Genomic DNA, 23,829 nt, shown 5'->3' with positions numbered 1-23,829 from the left:
GTATTCATGGGACCTCCCTCAGGAAGAAGGTCAAAATGGAAGAAACCTACACGGGTCTCTAAAAAAAATACTGAAGAAGGTGGAGCAGGTCAGCATTAACATCTTGATACAGATTGAGGGATTAGAGACATCAAGCAGCTTGGAAAAGGAGTGCTTGATGCAGCTGAGTGGGGAGCTAAAGTGAGACTGAAAAGAAAGGGGAAAGATGATATTTTGGCAAATGATCTGTGAAACAGCCTTTTGAATGGATGTGCAGGGGGTCTGAGCAGCATTTGTCATGGCCAGAGAGAAGATGTTAGAGTAAGGGAGAGAGCAGGATTACGATAGTCTGGGAAGGTCCTCAGTCTTAATCCTGTTCCTCACACCTGCACTGTTGATGACAAGGTGGTGTCAAGAACTTGGATATATTCCTCTCCAAAAGCCAGTCTGTCCAGCACTATGGTGGCTGCTTTCCTACACCGAGGATTTGGAGCACAGAAGTCTACTTCACACAGTCCCATTGATCTGCTGTCTGTACTTCCTCAGACTTCTGTTTTTGGAGACACCTTGTCCAACCCTCACATAAGTCCTGACTTTTTCTTGATTTATGAGATCATGAGCACCTATGACAACTGCTTTAAGAAGTTACAGCTGCAGAAGTGCAATAACATCCTGAAAGAAGCAGAAAAGTGTGCTTAGATGCAGGTAATGTTATGTGTAGTGAGTGGAGCAGGTGAAACTTTCAAGAAAATCCTGCTTGTTCTTTATTTTAGTGTCTGCTCTGATGGGAAAGTCTTTTTAAGAGAGTGTTCTGTAAAATGAGAAATGGGAGACCTGGAAACATACACATATTTACTGCAGTGCTGACAGGCAGTGGTAATCACAGACGGGGAGAAGGTGATGGGTGGAAAGGGCTTGATGCCACAGCAAAAGCAAGCTACAAGGAGCCTGACAATACAGCAGCCACTTTGGGGAATCATCAGCTGTGACAGCTGTGTGGGGTGAAAATCCCAAGAGATCCCAACTGCGCAAATGCGGTTATGCTTTGACATCTCAATGACTATTTGTGGGAAGGTTGTCTTCATTTTCTGCTCTGCTTACAAAGAAGTGGGAACGGATGGCAGAAATGGGCTGGTCTCTTTTGTTCAGTGGTACATGCCACACTGGCAGGGCAGCTCCATCTCCGGGTCTGCTGGACACTGCTGGCTCTTCTCACTGTTCAGATTTCAGAGGGAAGGGGTGCTTCTCCATGTGAGACAAGAAGGCTGCCTAGGGGAGAAGGTACATTTCTTACTGCCCAGAGTTCAGGTAAGAAAACATCCCCTCTGTCATTCCTGTAGAGTACACTTCTTTGCATATGTGCAACGGCTGTTTTTTGATGCCTATAATCAGAGTGGGTATGTTATTTTCTCATCAGTGAGGACACCCCCAAAGGACACTGATGGGAAGCAGGGTGAAACGATGATACACTCTGGTGGGGTAGAAGAAAACCTGCAGAAACAGCTGAAACAGAGTGTAGTAGTGACTTTGGCTGGTTGCATTCACTTCAGACCCAAAGCTCTTGTTGATGGCTTGCCTCCTACCAAAACTCAAATAGCAGCCAGCATCTGTACCCAGAGCAGAAAATAAAACTTGTGAGCCCGCAAGGGGGCCTTGCTTGACCTTTTCAGCTCTCTGGGGTAGTGAGAAATCTGGGACAGTCTCCTGAAGGAAAGATCTCCAAATCCCTCAGAAGCATCACCCTCTGACAGCTGCATGCCAGGACACAGAAAATGTCCTGCTCTGACCATCCAAGTGGTGCTTCAAGCCTGCTGGTGCCTGCTGTGGGCTCTGTGTGAATGCCACAGTGTGCTCCCACAACTCTGCATGTACCTGGCTCTTAACTGGATTTTCTGAGGGATTTCTAGCTCTTATGGATGTGTTGGGAAGTACAGAAGTAGTATGTGGCTTCCTCGGGTATGGCATATTTTATCTGCTTATTACCCCTCAAACTACCATCTTACATGGGTGACATAAGTGGCCAATTTTATGTGCTATTCCCTATAATACCTACTTTCAAATCAGTGTTTCTCGCATAGTCTAGAAATGATCCAAGCTTTATTCTTTGATATCTCATAGAGACTGGTAAAATCTGTGGTGCTGTGGGCGTAGGCACAAATAATTCTGCAGGGGTATAGGATCCGCAAGTTGGTACACTTGATGGTGCTGTCGATATGGAAACAGCACCTATCTTACATCAGTTAGCTCCAGTCTCAGGGTTAAAAGTACCACTGGATCAGGGAAGAGAAGGGGATGCTTGTATTTCCAGTTCAAACTCGTAACACTTTCCTTCTCCCAACCCTCTAAGCCATGCCTCTGTTCATTCCTCCTTGTGCCCTGAATTCTGAAGCCAAGTCTTTTGTGTGCTTTTGTGCATCTTCTCTCGTTTAGTGGCTACTTAAATATTTATTTTTGTAGAACTTGCCCCCAGGGAATGTCTTATGAATGCAGAGGAGGGGTATTGTGAGAGAAGGAGGGAATGAGCACTCCCTAGAGGGGTCAGTATTGTCTATTGCTGAGTATTGTCTATTGCTGAGTATTGTCTATTCTGTCTATTGCAGAAACTGCATGAAAAACAAAAACAAAAACAAAAACCAACAACATCAACAACAAAACACACACCTTGTCCTGGAAAAAGATTAACATGCAAAAGAATGCAGACACGCATGTGCGCACACACACTTAAAAAAACTTAAACAAAAATGGCAAAAAAAAAGAAAAAAAAAGGCACAAGAAGAAAGACAGTATTTGCATCAGTCAAGTGTCTACAAAGTTAGCTCTTTTCAGTCATGGAATTTGCTTTCTTTTAACCCATAGGACACCAGCATTTTAACAGACCTGCCATCCAGAAAGTGCTGCAGAAACATATATAAGGTCTCAGCAGTGGTCTGAGGAGCTGCATGCAGGGACAACTGGACTTGAATTTCTCTTAGGCTACAGTGTGTTGAAAGACAGGCTGTACATCGTTGGGAAGATGAGATTCCCAAGGCTTGCAAACACACTTGAATTTATCCATTGATTTAAGTGTTAACAATCTGTTTGTAGATAGGACACAGGAAAATCTTGGTTCTTTTTGTTGTTGTGGTTGGTGTTGCTTGAACTTTAATCATATGCATGAGGCAGTTCAGCTTGTTGAATTCATTAATTGCTAAGGCGTAACATATTCACTTAATTGGATTCTCTGCTAGATAGAGATGTATTTATATGTATTTGTATATGTGCTTAGTGTATATATTTAGCTCCACAAAGACCGATATTAATGGAATGTTAAGGTTGCCTGGTGAAATAATCAGAAGACGGGAAGTGATGAATGTTCAGTCACAAGCACGATCTTGTCTGTTGCAAGAGAAGCAAAGCCTGGCTCACTGGATATTCTTGGTACAGCAGATAAACAGGCAGGGCTAAAGTTGGCACTGGGGCACAGTTGTGCTTGTACGTGCCTCCAGCTGGCCATGGGGCTGTTCTGCACCTGATGGGCCACCCCACCACAGTGCCCATCTCACCACCAGGGACAGCTGCTCACCAGGTCCTTCTCCAAGGCTGTTTCTCCTGCACAGCTCTTGGATGTTCCCACTGTTTGCTTCTGCAAGACAGCACCACAGAGTGAGCCACAGCTCTCAGCTGTAGCTGGGGAGCAGCTTTGGAGGAGTGCTCACAGGAGAGCAGGACAGGAGAAGAAATCCTGCCATTGGGGAGGTTGCAGAAACATAAGGTCCTGGTGGGGCAGAGAGGTGGTGCAGAGCAGCGAGGGAGATCTGTGGCCCAGGGCATGCTCTGGTTGAGTTTTACTCTGAGCACAGAGGTCAGATGGGCCCGCTTCCCAGAGGCTGGAAGGGGCAGGGCTGAGCACTGTTGTGCCAGCTCAAGCATCGCTGTGCTCCCTTTTCCAAGAACAGTGTCTCTAGGGCCAGGAAAGACAGCTGCCTGGTCACTTGTACGACTCCAGCTTCCAAAGCAGCTGGAGAGGACCCAAGTACGTGCTCTTGAGGTTTAGTTAATCTCCTGATCCCAAACTAGTTCTTAGCAAGTGCTGCGTGAAATCTCGCTGTTCCTTTTACAGCCGTTGATCCACGTGCCTGCCTGCTCACAGTCGCTCTCTCAACAATCAGCACGATTTCCGTGGCTGACTGCTGACGTGCACGGCTGCTCTGCAGCATCTGGCACCCTTCTGCAGCAAAGCCCCTTCCTCAGACACGAGATGTGAGGGTGCTGTAGGGACAGCCCTGAGCGGCTTTATTTTCCCTGGGTGGATGAGGTGAGCCATCTCCATACTGTACTGGCTTACATTGCTGCTCCCCACTGTTATGTCTCTGTTCAGATGCTTTAACGGAACACACAGCCCCCTTGCAATGCAGGATGGATTCTTAAGAGCCTTTTGTGGAGGGGAAAACTGATCTTTGGAAAGCTTAGATGGTTTGCTTAAGGTCACACAGCAAGCACAGGACAAGATTACAGCCAGCACTTGGGTCCCTTCACTCCAGGGCATTGGGGGAGAAAGCATCTGCACTCTGTGCAGCTGCTGCAGCTGCTCAGGGCAAGTCCATGCTGTGAAACCCAGCACGGAACTGCCTGTGCTGGCGTAGGCTGGCAATGGTAAATCCACGTCATGCAGAGCAGTGCCACAGGGACCCAGCAGCATGGCAGGGTAAAAGGCAGCTGCGTGAGCCTGGCAAGCTGCCTCAGCTTGCAGCTTAGCTCTACTGGGCTAGCGTGGCTAGATGGCATCTGGACCATAACTGGCTTGCATCCAGCCCTCCTGGTGTCCATGTGCCATGTACCTCCACCCTCATGCCTCTGCTGTAGGGCCACGCAGACCAGACCAGCCTGGATCTGTCCACACATGCAGACCAGGTCTGCTGCTTCCTTAGCCAGTTACACACCTGTTGCTGCAAAGTGAGAAACCTGCCTGCAACATAATCTGTCTTAATGCTTTCCTTTCTTCTCACCTTCTGGCCACCATGGCTGTGAGACAGCTGCCAGCTTCACCCTCTTCTACCTTCCTCTGCACTCCCTTCCAGTTTGGCTTCTGCTTTCTTTGCCCCTTCAAACCCTTGGCAAGGTCAGGGCTGCTGCTCTCATAACGTGGGGTTGCATAATCTCTGCGTTGGTTCCTTGGTTTGCTGTCCATTGCTGTTTCTTTATTCCTCTCTCCTCTGCCAGTGCTTGGTGATTCAGTACCTCATGGACAGCTCTTTCTCCATCTTCACTGATTCTTTCTTGGCCTGCTTATTAGTTTTGTAAGGGCTCAAGCACATTCATAGAGTTGTATAAGTGATTACGTACAGAAAATAAAAGAACAGTGATTTCATTTGTAGCTTGCAAAGCCAAACTAGGAACTGCCAGTCTTGTTTCACAGGCCACCTTAATTCTGTTGCTTCAGGTACCTTCCCAGCACAGGGATTGAGGCAGGGACCCCATGGAGAAAGTTGTATGCACTCATTAATTAATACTTGAATTGAAATGTCCACACACAAGTGGGATGGAAGAAAGGTTGAAAAAGAAACCGTAAAGCTGCCGTTTCCTAATATTTCAACCTAAATAAGTTCTTTTCAGAGTAGTTGATTGATGTTTTTTTTTTTCTTTTCATTTCTTTGTGTTGTCGTTTTTTTAATTATTATTATTATTATTTTCTAAGGGAAAAACCCCAAATCTTTTCTGTACAACTGTATTGTTCATTCTCACACATGCTGAGCCTTTGGCACTGAGTCTGACTGCTCAAACCAGTGACTAACCTGTGTTTATTCCACAGACACTCATGACAGCTCAAACTGACTTTCTTCTGCATCCTAAATGGTGGAGTGCAAGTGACCTTTTCACAGTGGGGTCCATTTAAAAGACAGAGGAGAACCTGGATGGCTTGTCCCCATTCTGTGGGCTGTCTGATCTGGCTTTTGCTTTTCCTTTGCTCTGCCAAAGCTGGGGTCTTCATTCTTCTGACTAGTACTGGTAGGGGTGTCCCCACTGGTTTACTGGGTTGATGGGCTTAACTCTTAGAACATTTATGCTCAAATAGCATTTGGGCCATCTGCCAGGCTTTCTGCAAGAAAGTGACAGAAAAGAAATGATGGTTATTTAACAGTTTATAACGCAGTTAAAACTGAATGAAATTTGATGGGCCAAAGTAAAAATCATGTCCTTAGCCTCAGGCTTTTTTCCCTGCTGACTTTCAAATGCCTGTTGCAAAATGCAGAGATGTTGGCTTTTCTCAGAGAACCAGCCTAAAGACTCTTGTAATGGAAAGTGTCAGAGAACCTAATTACAGGCTTACTACTAACTCTCCCTATAATAGAGGTAACTACACAGTACACACACATTTAAATTCACATACAAAGTCATCCAGCTAATTCCAGACTGCAAGAAGTCATTCCCTGTGTGGACTTGCACATGTCACAAAAGACCTTTTGCAACCTGCTGAGGGCCTTAGCTTCATCTTACAAGTCTAAGACTGCCTGCCATGCCTGTTGTTCTACTTCCAAGCTGCAGAAAGAAAATAGCACAATACCTGCTTTGTGTTGCCACATGTAGGCACAAAATGACAGACAAGTCTTTGAAAAATAGGTGCTCTTGAGGTCCATCAGTGCTGAGAGAATGGGAGGATTTTATTTTCCTGAGGCCATGCTCCCAAGAAAGCAGTCCTTGGCTTAACACTTCCTTGCTGGCTAAGGTTGGCAGATAGCCTCTTTCCCAAAACACTGATTTCAAGGTTACCTTTCTCTCTAACCTACTCAAGTCTGATTGCACTCCTTTTGCGCAGAGAAGACTTGTAGCCCAGATGGCCTCAGCTGGGCCCTTGGCAGCTCTGTCTGGACTCCAAGCCCAGATCACCTTAGTATAACTGCTGCTGGGGGTACCTGTGTGTGTGTGTCTGCACCTGTGTATGGGGTTGGAAAGGAGTGAAATCTGGCCGAGCAGCTCCCTGCTGCTCACAGCATGCTTCCTGGCTCCAGCCAGCATGGCAGCAACACACACATGTGCAGTGAACCAGCTGTCCCACTGGTGGACTTCATCCAAGGGTCAGGCCTTGCCTGTGGAGAGCAGGTAGAGCTGGCGGGTCTTGTCTTGTGCTCTGACCAAGCAGGGCAGAGTGCCACAGTTTTCGGGCAAAGCCCAGTACTTGGCTGTAGCAGAGGGCCCCGCAGCTCACAGGCTGTCCTTCTAGAGCCTCCACCCCTTACAGAGGTGGCACCATGAGGGCTGGAGGCTGAAGTGTGAGCTCCTAAGGCAGGACTCTCCAGCTGGGGGAACAGCCCATGCCAGTGCCTGGGAGACCCCCAGCTGGCAGCTGGCCTGTGTGCTGGATCAGTGTAGAGCACACAGACAGGAGTACCCCGGTGGTGCTCACTGCTGGTGGAGATGTGCAATGCTGACACTGCTCTGGTTTGGGCCTCCATTTGCTTTCAGGACAGAGGTGAGGCCAGTCAGAGGTTCAGGCAGTGGCTCAGTTGGTTGCCCCTTGTAATGGCCCAACTGAGCCATGTCCCCCTTTGTCACTAGTGAGAGAAGAGCTGAACATGCCACATCTCTCAGCAGAGGGCGTGCATTTGTCTTGTCAGCCCAGGCTCTCTGCATGCAGGGCCACCGTGCGGTGGGCAGGGAGCTCTGGCTGGTGTGTGCTGGGTGCTGTGGTGCTGCACCTGCCCTGGCCTCCTGCTCCCGAAAGTTAAAGGATCTCTCTGACATTCTCAGAGATGTTTCTCAAAGCGATGCCTTCCATCTTGCTTGCACAGCTCAGAGAGCAGTGAAGTTTAGACAACCCACCCCCTCTCTCTTCATGTTGACTCCTCTCCCCCTGTGGGGGCCTGCTTTGACACCAACATTTTCTCAGCACAAGGCTGCCTTTGGATTTGCATTTTTAAACATGCCTTCAGCCTTAGGTCTCAAGAGATGGTGTGAAAGATATTTGCTCTGTGTCAAGAGTAGGTGTCACTGGACAGAGGAACACACATCAGGGGTTTGCACACTGCTGTGCAGGACCCAGTTATCAGCTGATGCTCTAACCCATCTCCCAGACTGCAGTGTGAATTGGCAAGTCCATCTCTCCCTCTGTGTAACATGTTCTAGGGGAAGAAAAAAAGCCTGAGTAAAAGAAATGAAAGCTCAGCAAAATGCAAACCCAAGCCCAGCACTCAACAGGGAAAGCCAAGGGGAAAAATCATTAGACAGGGCATTACATGCATGGACACGTACTGGATGCAGACACACACCTGCACAATGCGGATGCCCTCCTTGAGACTGCAAAATGCTTCCATAAAGTGTTCAGATGTCTATACATGCACATAAAAATACACTTCTCTTTAAATCCTTGTGACTCCTGAACCCCTGTCACACAAAACATGCAGTGTTACTAATATCCCTGCTAAATTACCACCCACCCCATAGTTCTGCAGAGGAGAGCAGTAGAGATCCTCAAGGTGAAACCTGAGATGAGCAAGACAGGGGTTTATGTATATATACAAGCCTCTGGCATTAGGTTTTATTTGCCAGACCAGAATCTGAGTAGCCTGGTGTTGGTGTTTAGGACATCAGAACAACTCCCCTCACCTCATTTCAGAAGGGCATGACAGCTCTAAAGGATGCAATATTCCTGAAGTAAGAGCCTGAGTCGGGCTGTCACTGTTTGTTAACTGGAGGTGGTTTATGTTAGATGGTACATTCAGTCTGCAATGTTTGTCATATATACTTCCTCCCCTCCCCCCACTCCCCCCTAATTCTTCCAGCATCATAACACCTAATTTTTCCCTCTAGAAACTATGACTTTCCTGAGTTACATCCTTGAGACTACTCAGATCACAGCCAATATTACCATGAACAGCCTTCTCTAACCTCTCCTCTCATGTCCCCCAGTTATGCCTGTGCTGACTGCGGTGTGGACTTCCATAAATCATGGTCACCTGTACATTGTGAAGTACGGAGGACCTTGAGCTAATATGTCCCTCTGGAAACCATACAGTTCCTGCCTGAGTCAGCCTTGTCAGGATAAACCCTTTCTGAGCTACCAAGTTAATGCTACCACCAGGAGCAGTACCATCACCTAGAGGAAATAATCAGCTGATCCTAGCTGGTTTTATACATGTAGTGCTCTCTTGGTAACTTCTGTTTTGGAGGAATGATTTACCAAGGCAAACACCTTGGCATTCTTGCAGTCCTGACCTTTCCTTGACACCAGTGGAGCTCCATAGTTCATTGACTTTGCAGCAGACAGAAGCACTCAAAATATATCTCATTAACCTTCTCCTTCTAATCATGGCAGGGGACAGGACCTCAGCAATTGCAAAAAGCATATAAATGCACCAATAAAGAAATGTTTCAGCAAAAATAGCAAGAGCTGTGTAAATGCCAGACCTCAGTGAGCTGGGAAACGGTGTTCCTGCAAAGTGCTTTTATTCCCAGAACTTCAGAAATGAGTTATAAAGCCAGAGCAGATACTTCACCCTGTCTGTACTATGCACCAAGCCTCTCCCTGGTTTATGCTAGATGCTGTATAAGTAAACAGGGAAGAAAACTGCACCATCTTTTGTAATCTACATGCTTAATTGAATGACTATTAGAAGCTATTCCTGCTTCTGCAGGTGCAGTGGAGAAAAGCAGCCTTCCCCAGGTGGTGGTGGAAGGTGAGCTTGAGGTTCAGGAAGGAGTGTTGTTTTTGTGTGAATTAATTTTGCATGTGGAGCGTTCACAACCATTTCTTGTCTGCTTTGGTTGATGTGGCTAATTAATCACCCTAAGCATCTGTAAACAGGAGATTTTTTTTTTTTTGTTCTCTGTGGCATCTCTTTACCTGCTACAGACCAGCCTATGCAAGGCTAGAGACTTATAGCATCACAGGGATTGGAAATAGCTGGGAAGTCAGCAGTGTAAGTGTGAGAGTCACAACTTAACCAGCTTGGGTGAAGGCTAAGAGGGATGTTCTATTCTCAGGACCCTGGAGAAGGTTACCTCATTCAATGAATGAGAGAAATGTGAGCTTAGGAGGTGAAGACATCAATAATAAGAGCCTTTGTGTTCACATAGATTAGCTGTGGGACAGATGTATGATGATTAAGGCTGAGTTATGACATCTGCAGACGGAAAAGGTGAGGAGAAAAAGCTTTCTACAAAGGAGTTACTCCTCTTGTTCCTGCTTAGTTAAGCCACTGGACTGGAAAGTCTCATCTGGTTCCATCCCTGCTGCTCTAGGCAGTGACATTGCATGGGCCTATACAAACCAGTTGTTCTTCTTCTTGACCCCATTTTATTATTTTTTTTTCATTTCTCCTTTTGATTTGTTTTTCCAGAACCTCCCTCCTCTGATGGTTAAAAAACATCTTCTTTTCAAGGCAATTTTTCTCACAACCAGTTATTCTTGTGCCAATATTGTTTTTCTGCTTTTAAAAACCACAACTTTTCTTCCTCCCTTGTGTATCTGTCCCCCCTTTATTTATACAGAGCAATCATATCCCCTCTTGGCTTTCATTTATCTAGGTTAAACAAGCTTTTTAATCTCCTCCTTCAAGGCAGGCTCTCTGTTTCCCCTAATCACTCAAACCAAGGTTATTTTTGATAACTAGCTTTTCTGTAAGGTTCTTTGCTGCTCACCCAAACTGAGTGTAAAACAGCATGACCTATTGTCTGTTGAGTAATTTTGAGGCGAAGAAAAGCGTCAGCTACCAGATCCAGAAAAAAAATACACATCAGGGTGCTGCTGTTAAAATTTGCATTTGTTCTCTACCTTATCTCTGTGAAGCCAAAGCCTCCTATGATGATTTGGTTCCTGGTATAGTTTATATTTAATAACAGTAATGACATCTCTATCCACCCCAAAAGCCAAGCCTGTGGATCTACAGTAGTTCAATTCCAGTGGAATATCTTGCACCAGCCTTCCAAAATCTCTTTATTCCCAATGATTTTATTTATTCATGACTTATTTCTATACAATCTACTTCAGCATTAAGGTTCTAACAGCACCCCCAAGGTTTACCATTACTTTTATGAACCCTAATCAGCACATGCCTCCCATTGGCAGTGTCCCAGTTATAATTGTTATTTCTATGGTGCTTCAGTTATTCCTACAGTAGTCCTTTTCAGGTCCTGCCCAGTTGTTCTGGTTTTTCTATGTCCTCATTCAGGAGCTGTATGAATCGTACTGACAAGGCTCGTCTTTCTCCCTAGACCCTCCCTCTCTCCCAGAGGGGTTAGGTATGCTTTTCCATCAGCTTTGTTGCCAATAACACTGCTATTTTCTGCCAGCTGCCCAACATCTTACCTGTACCTTTTGTATATTTGATTTTGCCTTTTCCGTGTATTAAAATCGTGTAAAAGTTACATAAGCTCTTTCCAGTTAACTATATTACAGGAAGGTAAATGGCGGGTAGCTTTTCATGCTTGCTATTGGAGTTCCCTCATCTAGATCTGTCAGACACATCTTTCTATGTGTATCTACTCATTTCAATATTATTTTTGAGTCTCATGACCTTTTCTGTATTTATCTACCCAGTGCACCCAGACATGAGAATGTACCATTATCTCCATTTTACACAATGGGGAGTGGAGGGACAAGGGTGTTTGCAGATCAGGTCCCAGAGGTCCTTGGCAAAACAGGGGACATGCCTTTTAATCCCTGCCCGGTGCTGTTGTCTTTGTGCTTGCCCACTGCAATGAACAAGCCCCTCAGCTCCTGGAAAACAAAATGTAATAAGGGAGGAAACATTGAACTTTCTGGGAAAAGCAGAAAGCATTCGAGTTCTAAGTGAGTTTGGAGTGGTCTTTTATTTTGTAAATGAGACCAAATATGTTTTGTTCCTTTTCTTGTATCTCTTCTATACCAAGAGTGGAAGGAAGTGAGAGATTTAAAGAGTAGTGCAAAACGTGGTACAAATAGGAGCCTGAATCAAAAAAAAACAACAATCAAAGATCTTCACCCAGACGTAGTTCTCCTAAACCCCAAATCAGAACACAAGGGCTCTGAGTATCTTGTACAAGCGATGTATCTGAACCTCTTCTTTTTTTCACCCACAGTTGTACTCTGCTGCCTAGTCCTTGCAAGCCATATTTCTGTGAGGTTTTGTTTCTCTACCTGTTGACATTAGTTGGAGGTTTCTACAGATGATTTTTGTTCTTTGGTCCTTCCTTAGCATAGTAGGAGATACTCAGAGGTTGGTTTCTGCCTTGGCTGCAGCAGGCAGCCTTGGAGATTCATAGGAGTAGCTTGGACTTGTCTATATTACAAATCTGAGTGAGGGCTTTGTAAATGCTTAGACTGGGTGCTGGTCATTTGGTGGTTGCTTTTGCCAATGTAGCATTTAAGGTATCCACTGAAGGAGACTACCAGCTCTTGTGTTATAAACATCTTACTGACATGATAACACGGAAAAGAGCACATGCAGAAGAATAAAGAAATATACTCTCCTGGTATAAACTGCAGCAAGAAGATTTAGGTTAGAAATAAGGATTTTTTTAATTTTTTTTTAACCTTTTAAATAGGACAGATAGACTGCCCACAGAGATCATGGGCTCTCTGTTGGTGAAAAGGACGGGTTGGACAAACATCTGTCAGAAATGCCTGTTACAAGTCTTAGCTTCTCTTGGTAGGGGATCAAAGCTTCTGTTAAGAATTAGTTTCAGGGAGCTAACATTCTACAGAACCTTTCATTAAGGATGCACATTAACATACTGCAGAACACTTTTATTCTGGCTGCATTATACTGTGTTTAAGGCAATTTGCCAGCTGGCTGGAAGGTTTTCGGAAGGCTCTGACTTTTTGTAGGCAATCTTACCTTTTGTCTGCCCATGATAGCTTATACACTTAGGCAAACCAATAGCATATAGGATTAACATTTTGTTCTACAATAGCTCTCATTTTCTTGTTTCACAAATGCATTGGACTTCTCCCAACAGCTTTTTAATCCAAAGTAGGATCCTATATTTGAAGGTGAAAGTTAGCTGCTCCCCTCCCTCAATGCCTCCAAATTAATACCTAAACCAAAGTGACTTCCCTTTCTCGATAAGATCAGATGTGGTACAGACAGAGAAGGGGGGATTTAAGGTGAAATTCTGGCTCTTAGGAACCCTTCCCCGGCATATAGGATCATACTTGGGTTTTGGAGAACATGATTAGAAGTTTTTTTTTTTGTTTTTTTTTTTGTTTGTTTTTTTTTTTTTTAAATCCCTAGCATCCTCATTTTTTGCTGATTCTGTAACCCTCCAGTGCTCCTGGTGGGAGTTTGGATAACTGGGCTCTGATCAGAGAACACCCAGTGGGTCTTGAAACTGAAGGGTGACAAATATGTAGGATGCCTGGGATGGTTTATTTTTCCTCTTTTTGCTGAGGCAAGCACTGAGCAAAACCTAAGTAATAACAGTTTACAAGCTGTTAATACCAAATACCCTGAGACTTCAGAAGTGCCTTGCTCTGCTCTGCACAGCTTGGCAGGTTATATTCTTTAAGAGCTGGCATCATTACCTGGACAAATCTGTGACATTTAATTCTGTTGTGGCTAACCTCTGTCCCCAGAGTGAATTGCTCCTTCTCTCTCATGCCAGATTATCTAGAATACAATGCACATTTTTATTTTCTTTCTCTTGTATTGTCTCTGTCCTTTGCACATGTGGCGTTTCTTATTATCTTTACTGTCCTTGTCTACATGTTGCTTAAGACCTCTCTTTAACTACATGTATACACATTGGATCCTTACATGCATGAGCACCTAAAAAAATCTGCCCTCTCTTAATTCATAAACCTTTTCTGAATTTGCTTGTTTCTATCATTGACTCATATCAATACATGCCTGCAGGTGTGTGAGTAATTATATGGCATGCCTGATTGCTCAGGTTAGCAAAGAAATGTAATATTTGCACATACTCTTGAGACAGTCTTAGTTCATTTGAAAATGTTGGCCAGCACATTTCCTTACACCCTGTTTTTCCTCCTTCTTGGTTAATTTATAAGGACTCTATTGGGATAATAAGGAAAGGACATGTACTACTGTATTCGCAGGTGAGGTGCTCCAGCACGCAGGAGGCAATGATAGGACTGTCATTGTTGTCCTAATTTCATAATGTTGGCCTGTGTAGTACAATGCTGTGAAACGTGCTTGGCACGCAGCCTTACAAAGTCCCCTTTCTGTCCCAGAGAACTTCTGGGTAATTACGAGTTGGGTTTGCTTATCTGATCTAATTTATCACTTAAGGGTTTATATCATGCCTATTACTGTGATATCTAAGTGCTGCTGAGATACTGCAAGATGTCTCTTTCATCAACTGCTTATTTCTATGATAAGTTAATGTTATTGAGCTGAAGTCTGGGCTGTTCTGTGTAGCATCTTAATCATTGGTCCCTCCTGAGCCCTGTGCGTGTAGTTATTCTGCTTGTCTGGTGGCCTCATTGAATGGGTTTTGGGGATTTGAGCTCAGTTACTTGAAGACTAGAATCGCACTGCAGAAATCTCTAGCTCAGATGATGATAAATTGATCTGCTCTGTCAATGAGCAGGAAGGGCAGGGTTGAGCAGGCCCTGGGTGAGCATATGAGTATATGCTTTCTATTCCCTCAGAAATGTACTTTGCACATACAGTCTTAGGTAGGGACGTGAGTACAGACTGTTTGCTATGGTAGTCAACGCTACTTGTCTTTTGCGGATGGAAGATGCCACCAGCTCCCTGGGCTCCCATTTTGCCAACTTCCACCTGCTGCTCAAAGTGTATGTAAAAATGAAAACAATTGCCCTGCCCAATCAATTAAAAAATAGAAAAAAAGAGAGAAAAAGAAGATAAATAGCTATGTACCCTGTTTGCTGGCCCAAGCAGGATGATTCTGGTGGTGGGAGAAGCATTAGGAGCAAACTTGCCTTGACATTTTTTGGTTGCTGCGCTTGTAAGGGTTCACAGGGAGGGTAAAGTCTGCTGCCCAGCCATTTCACCCTCTTCTTACAAAGAGTGCAGCCCTACTCTCTCTGGGGTGCTGTGTTCACACTGCAGGGATGGATGGGGAGGCTGCTGTCTCTGGGTGATTTCTTCTGCCTTTCTTCTCCCTCCACCAGCCCCCAGTGTGGGTTTTTCTTTCATGGCCAGATGAAGTGGTTGTTTGTTTGTTTTGAAGGTGACAAGTGTTTTATGTGAATTCTGGCTGCTCTCAAATGCCAAACCCCAGCTGGGCTTTGAGTTTCACAGAATAACCGCTGACACCTAATGAGCCTCTAATAAGTGCTTCTCCCTCCCTTTCTGTCATTTAAATAAATAAATGATGGAAATTTGGCGGTGGTGGGAGGTGGTGTTGGACTGCAGTGGAATGAAGCTTTTCTGTTTACCCATCAAGCAGGTACACCACCAAAAAACAGTCACACAAGCCCCCCCTCCACTGCCTGTCCCCGTGAAGGTGCCTCAGCCCCAGCCTGGGGGGCTTTGTTTGAGGACTGAGCAGGAAAGTTCCTTCTTGAGCCCAGTTAGTTTCTTGCCCTCCCATCTCAAACTGAGAGCCAAGGTGCTAATTAGTGTCAGTTGTGATGGGGGGAAATGAGAACAGAGGCGAGACTTTGATAGTTCAAAGTGTAGTGGTTGTTCAGGTGTTTTCTTTTCCTGGAATTTTTGCAAGGATTAGTCTACCATTGGCAGTGGGTGTGCTACATGCATCATCTCTTTGGGGAATGGAGTGGCTTCAAAACAACTCTTACTTATGGCAGTAGGTATAAGGTGAAGGGGTTCCCATCCCCCTTTTCTGGTCTCTGAAGGTGTGATTTCTGTGTGCTGAAGAAATGGAGAATGAAAAGATATAAAATGGCAATATGTCATTGTGGAAAAAATAGCAAAAGTAGAAATAACAGATGCTGCTTGATTTTCATGTGTCAGAAACAGAACAATTCCTTGTTTCCAGCTAACATATGCAACCAAGTCATTGTGAAAGGACAAGTGCAGGTATCTTAATGAGCCCTTAGCTGGGGATAGTGAGAACTACTATTAAACAAGCATCTCTGTCTATGTTCGTCTCCTGTGAAGATACTCCTGAAACTGCTGAACACCTTCAGTTGAGCCTTACTCTTTTGGTTGCCTATCTCCTCTGTCATTTGGAAGAACTCAGTCCTAACTAGGAGTTGGCAACTTTTTTTCCAGAATGAGTTATTTCTGACAAAGGCAACTTTGGTTAAAATGAAACAATTTGATTAATTTCAGTGAAAGTAAATGAAAACAAATTTTTTGAAAAAATGTTTTGTTTTGACTTCTTCAAGTGAGATATTTCAATTTCTCTGTTTCAAAATTGTGTTTTGTTTCATTTTTTTTTTCTTCATATATTTGTCCTCTTTTTTAATGGAAAATTACCATTTTTATTGTGGCTAGCAGACTGAAATCAACTTTTCAGGAGACAACAAGCTACATGGTTGTTGCTTGACTGAGAAAGCTCGAAGACATCATGTCTTTTTGACCAGGGTGGTGGTATTCCCCTTGTCATCCACTCACTTGCCCAGAGGCTGAGACCATCAGAGAGATGAGACATCCCCACACTCTTGCTCTCTTTCTCTCCCTCTAACTTGGTTTGAACCCATTTCCTCAGAGCCTTCTCTCCAGAAATATCTCTGTCCAACAGAGATATCTCTGTCCAACAGCAGTTAGCTTGAGTACTCCAGAGTTGTTCTGTCTGGGCCTGTGGGAATGTGTTTGCTGCAGAGGGATGGGGCAGCTAGAAGTCTATTTTGTGTTGTGTGTGTCTCCACAGGTGGGAAAATGGAAGGAAAAAAAGCTGCAGATGAAGTATTATGTGTGGCCCCGCTTTGAGCTGTATCCTGACTCTGAGGAACGCGAGGACGACCACCTGAGTATAGTGACCCTGGAAGAGGCACCGTTTGTCATTGTGGAGAATGTGGACCCCCTAAGTGGCACCTGCATGAGGAACACTGTCCCTTGCCAAAAACGCATTGTGACTGAGTATGCACCCCTGTTTTTTTTTCCTCTTGTTGGGTTCTCCCTTCTCAGCAGAAAGTAGAGTCTATTGGGCCAATACTGGCACATCCTGATAATCATTTTTAGCAAAGTCACCTCACTTTGCCCAGCTTGGCCCATGCCTGTTCATGACTGGCCCCACTGGGCAAGTCCTTGCAGTGTGTCCAGCACATATATCACAAGTGAAGTTATCCACGTTGTGTTGTGGGAGGGGGAGCACATACTGACAGCAGAGGAGAATTAAGGGGATTTTCACCAGCCTTCTAACCCATTACTGTTATGATTGTTCAGGAATAAAACCGATGAGGAGCCAGATTATATGAAGAAATGTTGCAAGGGGTTCTGCATTGACATCCTCAAGAAAATCTCAAAGTCTGTCAAGTTCACCTATGATCTCTACTTGGTGACTAATGGCAAGCACGGGAAAAAAATCAATGGGACATGGAATGGAATGATTGGAGAGGTCAGCAGCAAAGGGAGGGCATGGTGGGCTTCATTCTTGGGCTGGGTGCTATAGGTCAAGTCCAATCTCCCATCATTTATTGTGTGCCCTGCCAGGGAAAGGACAGAGGTGACTCTATAGAAATGATTGGCTTGGATTCTTTCTGGGCACTGTGTGAATTAATCTGCTCTGACACTCTGACCGTGACCACCTTTTCTGTTTGACAATTAATTATTATTCCCTATAGTGTCACAAATTTTGCCTTTATAGTCAAAGAAAGAGTGTGATATCCGTGCACCAAAGAGGCTGCAACCTAGATTAAGCTTAGATCATATATAAGATGTATAAAGAATGAAATAAGACTTTGCAGTGTTAGAAGGAGGAGAAAGCAAGGACAGAAAAATGAGATAAGATGTCTTCTCGGTGGATGATGTGTTTATCCTAAGACCTCTGCGGATTTATTTTTTATACGCATACCAGCTTTGAGGGGAAGATAAATGTCTATAGATTCCCTGAAAGAAAAAGGTGTCCCGATGAAAGATTAGGAAGGAGAAATGATAGAAACAATATAGGGAATGGGATTACAGGGGTAAAAAGGACTGCATGGAGAGACAGGAGGTTAAGAAGGGGCTTGGTTGTGGTATTTGAGAGGGGCTAGACTTGGGTCTGTGCATGTGAACTCTTCTTCTGTTTCCTCCAGGTTGTCACCAAACGGGCCTACATGGCTGTGGGATCCCTCACAATTAATGAGGAACGTTCAGAAGTGGTGGATTTCTCTGTGCCCTTCATAGAGACGGGAATCAGCGTCATGGTGTCACGTAGCAATGGAACTGTCTCACCTTCTGCCTTCTTAGGTATCATTTTAGTCTAAAATTAAAATTTCACCCAGTGTTCATCAAAAATTAGGTGAAGGTTACTTGTGATTCTTAGCCTGAAAGTCCCTTTTTGGGAATACCTGTGGGACAGGTATATAAAAATAAACTGTGATGTTTTAGTTCTAAATCCCAAGCAAGCGAAATCCAGGCAAACGCAAACAAGCACTGCCTAGAAGTTCCAAGGCATTTCTCAGTAATCCTAGCAAAGAATGGGCTCTCTCAGGGTTGTCACCTACCCTACAGCATGTGGTATCCCAGTGACTCAACTAATAGCATGTTCAAACAGTGTAGGCCAGAAAAAAAATTGATTCAAACCTTAGAGCTGTTCTGCCACTATACTTAGTGATAACAATTAGCAAAGAATTGCTGTGCTTTCAGAGACATTATTGTAAAGAGAATATTAGCTTGATCCTTCCTTGACAAAGCAACTGGAGGAAGTTAGAGATCTAACAGCTTTTGAAAAAGGGTTGAGCCATCAGTTCTTTGCTGACACTGTGCATCCCAGTAAAATGATCTCTGTTGCTCTTCAGTGGTGGAGGGTGGTCGGAGAATGCAAAAGTGATACTGCATTTCCCCCAGGCATCCATGCCTTCCTAGTAACTACTATTTGGCTTTACAAAATGCTTTATGATGCAGCAAACACAGTATATGAGTTATATAATTACTGTCTGCTCTCTGCCAGGAACCTGAGAACACTTACAGAAATAATTTTATATGGGCAAAGAAATTTTTCCAAACTCCTCTTGAAGAAGGAGTTTCATTACTGCTCACTCTTCAGCAATTTTTGCCTTTAGCCAAGGCAAATTGGCTTCCAATATTCCATTAATATTACTGGGGTGTGTAAAACCAACAATAAACTAAACTCCAAATATTTAAATTAATATTAAAATCAAGTTGAAATATTGACTATAGTGTGGACCAACATCCTAGGTTTGTTTGATCTGGTACAGTACCATCTTTACCTGTTCATGCTTGCAGATGGAGAAAACCTGTCAAAGATCAAGCACTTGCAGAATATGAATGCTAACATTTCTAGAATGAGCCAGTGTTCCCAATGCTACAGGAATGGAATAGCTGAAAAACTACTATCATTACGGCTGAACCTCAGAAATTTGGAGATGCTCTTTGGCTCAATAACATCTTGAAAGTTGAATGTTTGTTTGAAATTCTGCCAGTTCTGTTTGATTTTCCCCCACTCTCTCCAGATGGTGCTGGAGGACTTCCTGAGAACAATCTTTTATCAATGCAGTTTATTTTATCAATGCATGTCACAGCGGCTGCATGTGGTTCCAGATGGAGCCATGTGTCAAAGATGTAGCTGTAAGAATGAATGCAGTCATTACAGGAAAAGGAAACTACACTTCTACTAATTCAGGACATTTCTCAGACTGGGGTTGAAGGCATCTCCATAACTTCTGTTTTTCCCAAGCTACACACTCTCACCGGGGTGCTCTGGAGGGCAAAGAAAGGGGGGGGGAGAGGTAGCTGCGCTACATTGGGCCTTTCAACATGTTTTTTTCTTCCTCTCTAGAGCCATTCAGTGCTGATGTATGGGTGATGATGTTTGTGATGCTGCTTATCATCTCTGCAGTGGCCGTCTTTGTCTTCGAGTACTTCAGCCCTGTGGGCTATAATCGGTGCCTTGCTGATGGCAGAGGTAAGGGGAGCCGCTCCTTGCCATGAACCTCTCTTGCTTCCAATCCCAGCACCAGCATTTCCTTTGTATTAACTGTGATGCAGATACAGCCCACTTTGAGCTGTGAGTTCAGACTGAAGAGGACAGGGAGGGAGGTGGAAAATGGCTCTGAAGAGAACAGATGTAGATAACAGATAATTTGCTTGGCTTGGGAGACTGAATGTGGCGTCTTTCATCTCTAAAGCACACACTAACGCCAATTTGTTTCTCATTGAGGGGAAATGGGTGCTGGTAACTGGTGCTGGCAGTGGCTACAGCGCTGTTCTCTTTGAGGCAATCAGCAGGCTCTCTGTTGTCAATCTGCAGTGCTATGTCTCCCCAGAAAGCAGGCAGCTCTACCGGCCCCCTGGCATAGTGCTGTCCTCCAGAGCCCACATCTGTCAGCTGGGCATGTCCCTCCCCTGCTTGGCTCTCTGGCTTGCCAAGTCCAGCTGAGAAAGTGGGAAGCTTATTTCCCTGGGAGTGGGTGAAGAATTATCTTGTAAAGGCAGGAGGAAAGATGGGAACAAGTGAGTGACCTAACTCTGTGGTTCTAAGCTTCAGAATACAGCCCAATGAGTTAAAGAGAGAATGGACAGACATCCTGATAGACAGCATTTTTTGCCTTATTGGCAGGAAGACAATTAGCAAGTTGAACCTGCTGTCATCTCCTTATCTTCACTCCCTGACAAATCAGCACTTCAAACCTTTCTGGGACTTACTGGTCTCAAAACGGGACCAATGATGGGAGAGAGTCCAGAGTGATGGGAGGGAGACAGTTACTGGAAAATGCACCCATTTCCTCCCCAGTCTAGTACTTTGAGTGAATTCATACCATCAGATTAGAGGGAACTGAAAAAAAAAAAACCACCACAAACAAACAAGCATTAATGGGAATGTAGGCAGAACCACATACACAGGGAAGTGGAGAACTCTTATCGTGGAACTGTGTAGGGCCTTCATGGCAACTACTCTTAACCACACAGATGTTTGGATACAAGTAAATATTGTTAAACCCATGAGTCTCCTGGGAGGTGTTAATACAGATGTGTAACTGGAAGCAGTTCTTAGCACAGGTGTGCAGCCATGCAGTTATTAAGTTAGCTGAACTGCAGCTGCAGTATCAATATTTCTGAGTAATTAGGAGTGGTACTGCATGATCAGGCAGATATTATCACTGACAGATGTAACGTGAAGATGTAGAAAGCAGCTGCAGAGACTGCAGTACCTGTTTGGTAATGAACACTGCAAATGTTACTTTGGCTGCATTCAAGCTAGTCTACCATGGTATAACCCTGCTCTCATACCTCGATTTTCTCCTTAAGGACACCCAAGGATTTCTTTCCAGGCATACCTTGGTCTTAGCCCCCAGTTGTGTTGGTTTGTTTTTGTTGGTCACTCAAAGTTTGAGAGCTCAGAAGGATTCGGATCCCTGGTGTGGACTGGAGACCCCCATTGCTGTCTTGGTTTATGGGTGACAAAACAACTGTGAAAGCAGATGGGGTGATTAGTGGAGAAGGAATTTGTCAAGATTTCCTCACACTCCACAATTCCCACTAGTGTTTTGCAGGGCTTGCACTCATGTCTTAGGGCAAGTCCACACCTTGCAGTACTGCACCTTACATATGCATGTGGCTTAGATATCTCACTCATTTGAGTAAAGAGGAATTTAAAACTACCGCTCCAGAACGTAAAAAAGGCAAGGAGTGTCAAACCATGCTTCTTATAGCAACTTTGCCTCCCTGGCATCTAGAGGCTCCAGTTTTGCCAGGTGATGATTCTACTTAGAACTTGGCGTGCAGTTCCCAGAGTGAAAAATGAGTCCCTTGAACCTTTCAACTGCATTTAGAGTGCACACAGTTAGTGCTTTGAGATGATCCATAAGGTTCCCTACTCAGCACTTTGGAGAGGAGCTATCAATAGACTTTCTTCCCTTCTGTTTCTGCGCTGGAGCCAACTGTAACCACAGGCAGCAGCACCAGGCTTCAGCCTACCCAAGGAAGGAGGTAAAACATGAGATACTAAACCAAGGGGTTGCAGAGCGAGGGTAGCACCACTGGAAAAGTGACAGGCACTACTTGAACTGTGCCAGAGGGCTCCAGTCCTAAGAGAATCTTCTCAATGCCTGAAGTAGGATCCTTAGAGTAATTACAGCTGCAGTCTCCCTGACAGCTTCTCTTGTGCTCAAGTTGAACAAATTTTGGTTTTGGTTCCCATTAATGGCACCAGTGTATGCTGGGGATCTGAGACTGCTGAGAGTCAGACAGGATTTCACAAAGTTTCAGGCATGGTGTTTCATGAGCACATGTGGCTTTTGGGGTGTGAGTGAGTTTCTACTCTGAAAAGTGAGTTAAGGGGAAAGTATCAACTTTGTAAACGTTGTACCCGCTCTTGAAGCTGCTGATTTTCTTGAGAGAGACGAAGTATATGTCACATGTAGCTTAGATGCAGAGAGAGGGAGTTGGTGCTTCTCTAGCTTGTGCATCATCAGCAGACTGGGTAACAAAATGCTCCTGCAGAGGTATTTTCAGAGCCTTGTTATTTCAGATAGTGCTGTTTCTTGCACTGGTCCAAGTACAGTGGTGGCCATGTGTTGTACAGGTGTGTATTGAGAGTTCAAGAACAACATCACTGTTGAACTAGAATCGTTCATAATAGATATTATGAATTGAACTAGCTCAAACACTGTTGAGCTAGAAATGAGGATAGAGTGTTTCTAACCAAACTCTTTTTCTATTGACTGTACTTGAACTGAAATTTAATGTTTCAAATTCTGCATTTTCTAATCAGGTACATTATATAAGGCTTCACTGGAAATCTGTGAGATAGAAATAAATACGGAAACCTGAGGATATTTTAAAAATTCACTTTTCAGGGTCATGGTTTGCTTAGATATAGTGTCTTGAACACATGGGTGCACAGCTGTGGATATTCATCTCATGTGGGAATATCACTGCTCTTAACTCTGAAGTCAAGGTGTGTATGTAAGGAGAAATGCATTCCTCTCACTTGTTTTGAGATACTCACTGTGGGGTCTTGTTTCTCAATCACTCTAGAGCCAGGAGGTCCCTCTTTCACCATTGGCAAAGCTATCTGGTTGCTGTGGGGGCTGGTGTTCAACAACTCTGTGCCAGTGCAGAATCCCAAGGGTACCACTAGCAAGATCATGGTGTCAGTGTGGGCCTTTTTTGCTGTCATCTTCCTGGCCAGCTACACTGCCAATCTGGCTGCCTTCATGATCCAAGAAGAATACGTGGACCAGGTGTCTGGCTTGAGCGACAAAAAGGTAATGGATCCACCCAAACCCCTAAAGCAGCCTTCTTCACAGAAGAGACTGCTCTACCCTTTCTCCTTTGCTTTTACTAGGAAAATGTCCAGGTTTTGTCAGTTGCAATGTTTCTGTAGTCCCTCATTTTAATAGCACAACTGCTCTTTTCTGGTATTCAATTGCATTTTTACACATTTTAAGCACTTCAGAAGTGAATCATGGAAACCGAACAGAACTGTGTTTACTTGAATGATCCCAAACAACACTTTGATTGGCAGCAAGAAATGAATTAATGCTCCTTTGGAAGTGACGTGTATAATGGCTGTAACCTGTTTATTGAGGATAAAATAATTTGTCTGTGTGGGAACTCTGACCATTAGGCTAGCAAATATGATAGTTTATTCTTGGGATGAGTTCTGCCCATGGGGGTAAATCAGCTCGGCTTTGATGATTTACTGTTGCTTGCATTTTAAGTTATACTGCCATTTTTTCAAGGCTTCGCAGAAGAGATCATTCCCTGTTCAGAATGTGTTTCACTGCCTTGTTTACATGCACTGAATTTTGTTCTCGCAGAGCATTTGCTTTTGCTGGGCTTTGCAAACTGAGGATTTTGAGGAGATTGCTCATGCATGCAGGGTAGCACTCTC

At 44.3% G+C, this 23,829-nt stretch overlaps 1 protein-coding gene across 4 annotated transcripts in view; it reads left to right on the top strand.

Moving 5' to 3' along the window:
* GRIN2B (glutamate ionotropic receptor NMDA type subunit 2B) overlaps positions 1–23,829 on the top strand; it is a 273,763-nt gene that overhangs the window by 227,493 nt on the left and 22,441 nt on the right. For all 4 annotated transcript variants that reach the window (XM_084506008.1, XM_084506010.1, XM_084506009.1 and 1 more), the window contains 5 exons: positions 16,699–16,907; positions 17,214–17,385; positions 18,065–18,218; positions 19,771–19,896; positions 22,971–23,200. In XM_084506008.1, the coding sequence (XP_084362134.1) occupies positions 16,699–16,907; positions 17,214–17,385; positions 18,065–18,218; positions 19,771–19,896; positions 22,971–23,200 (891 nt within the window). The remainder of the gene's footprint in view (positions 1–16,698; positions 16,908–17,213; positions 17,386–18,064; positions 18,219–19,770; positions 19,897–22,970; positions 23,201–23,829) is intronic.

Source organism: Aythya ferina (genome assembly GCF_964211825.1).
Source record: "Aythya ferina genome assembly, chromosome: 1".
Lineage (NCBI taxonomy): Eukaryota > Metazoa > Chordata > Aves > Anseriformes > Anatidae > Aythya > Aythya ferina.
Note: the sequence above shows the minus strand (reverse complement) of the source record. Positions and strands in the feature narration are given on the sequence as shown.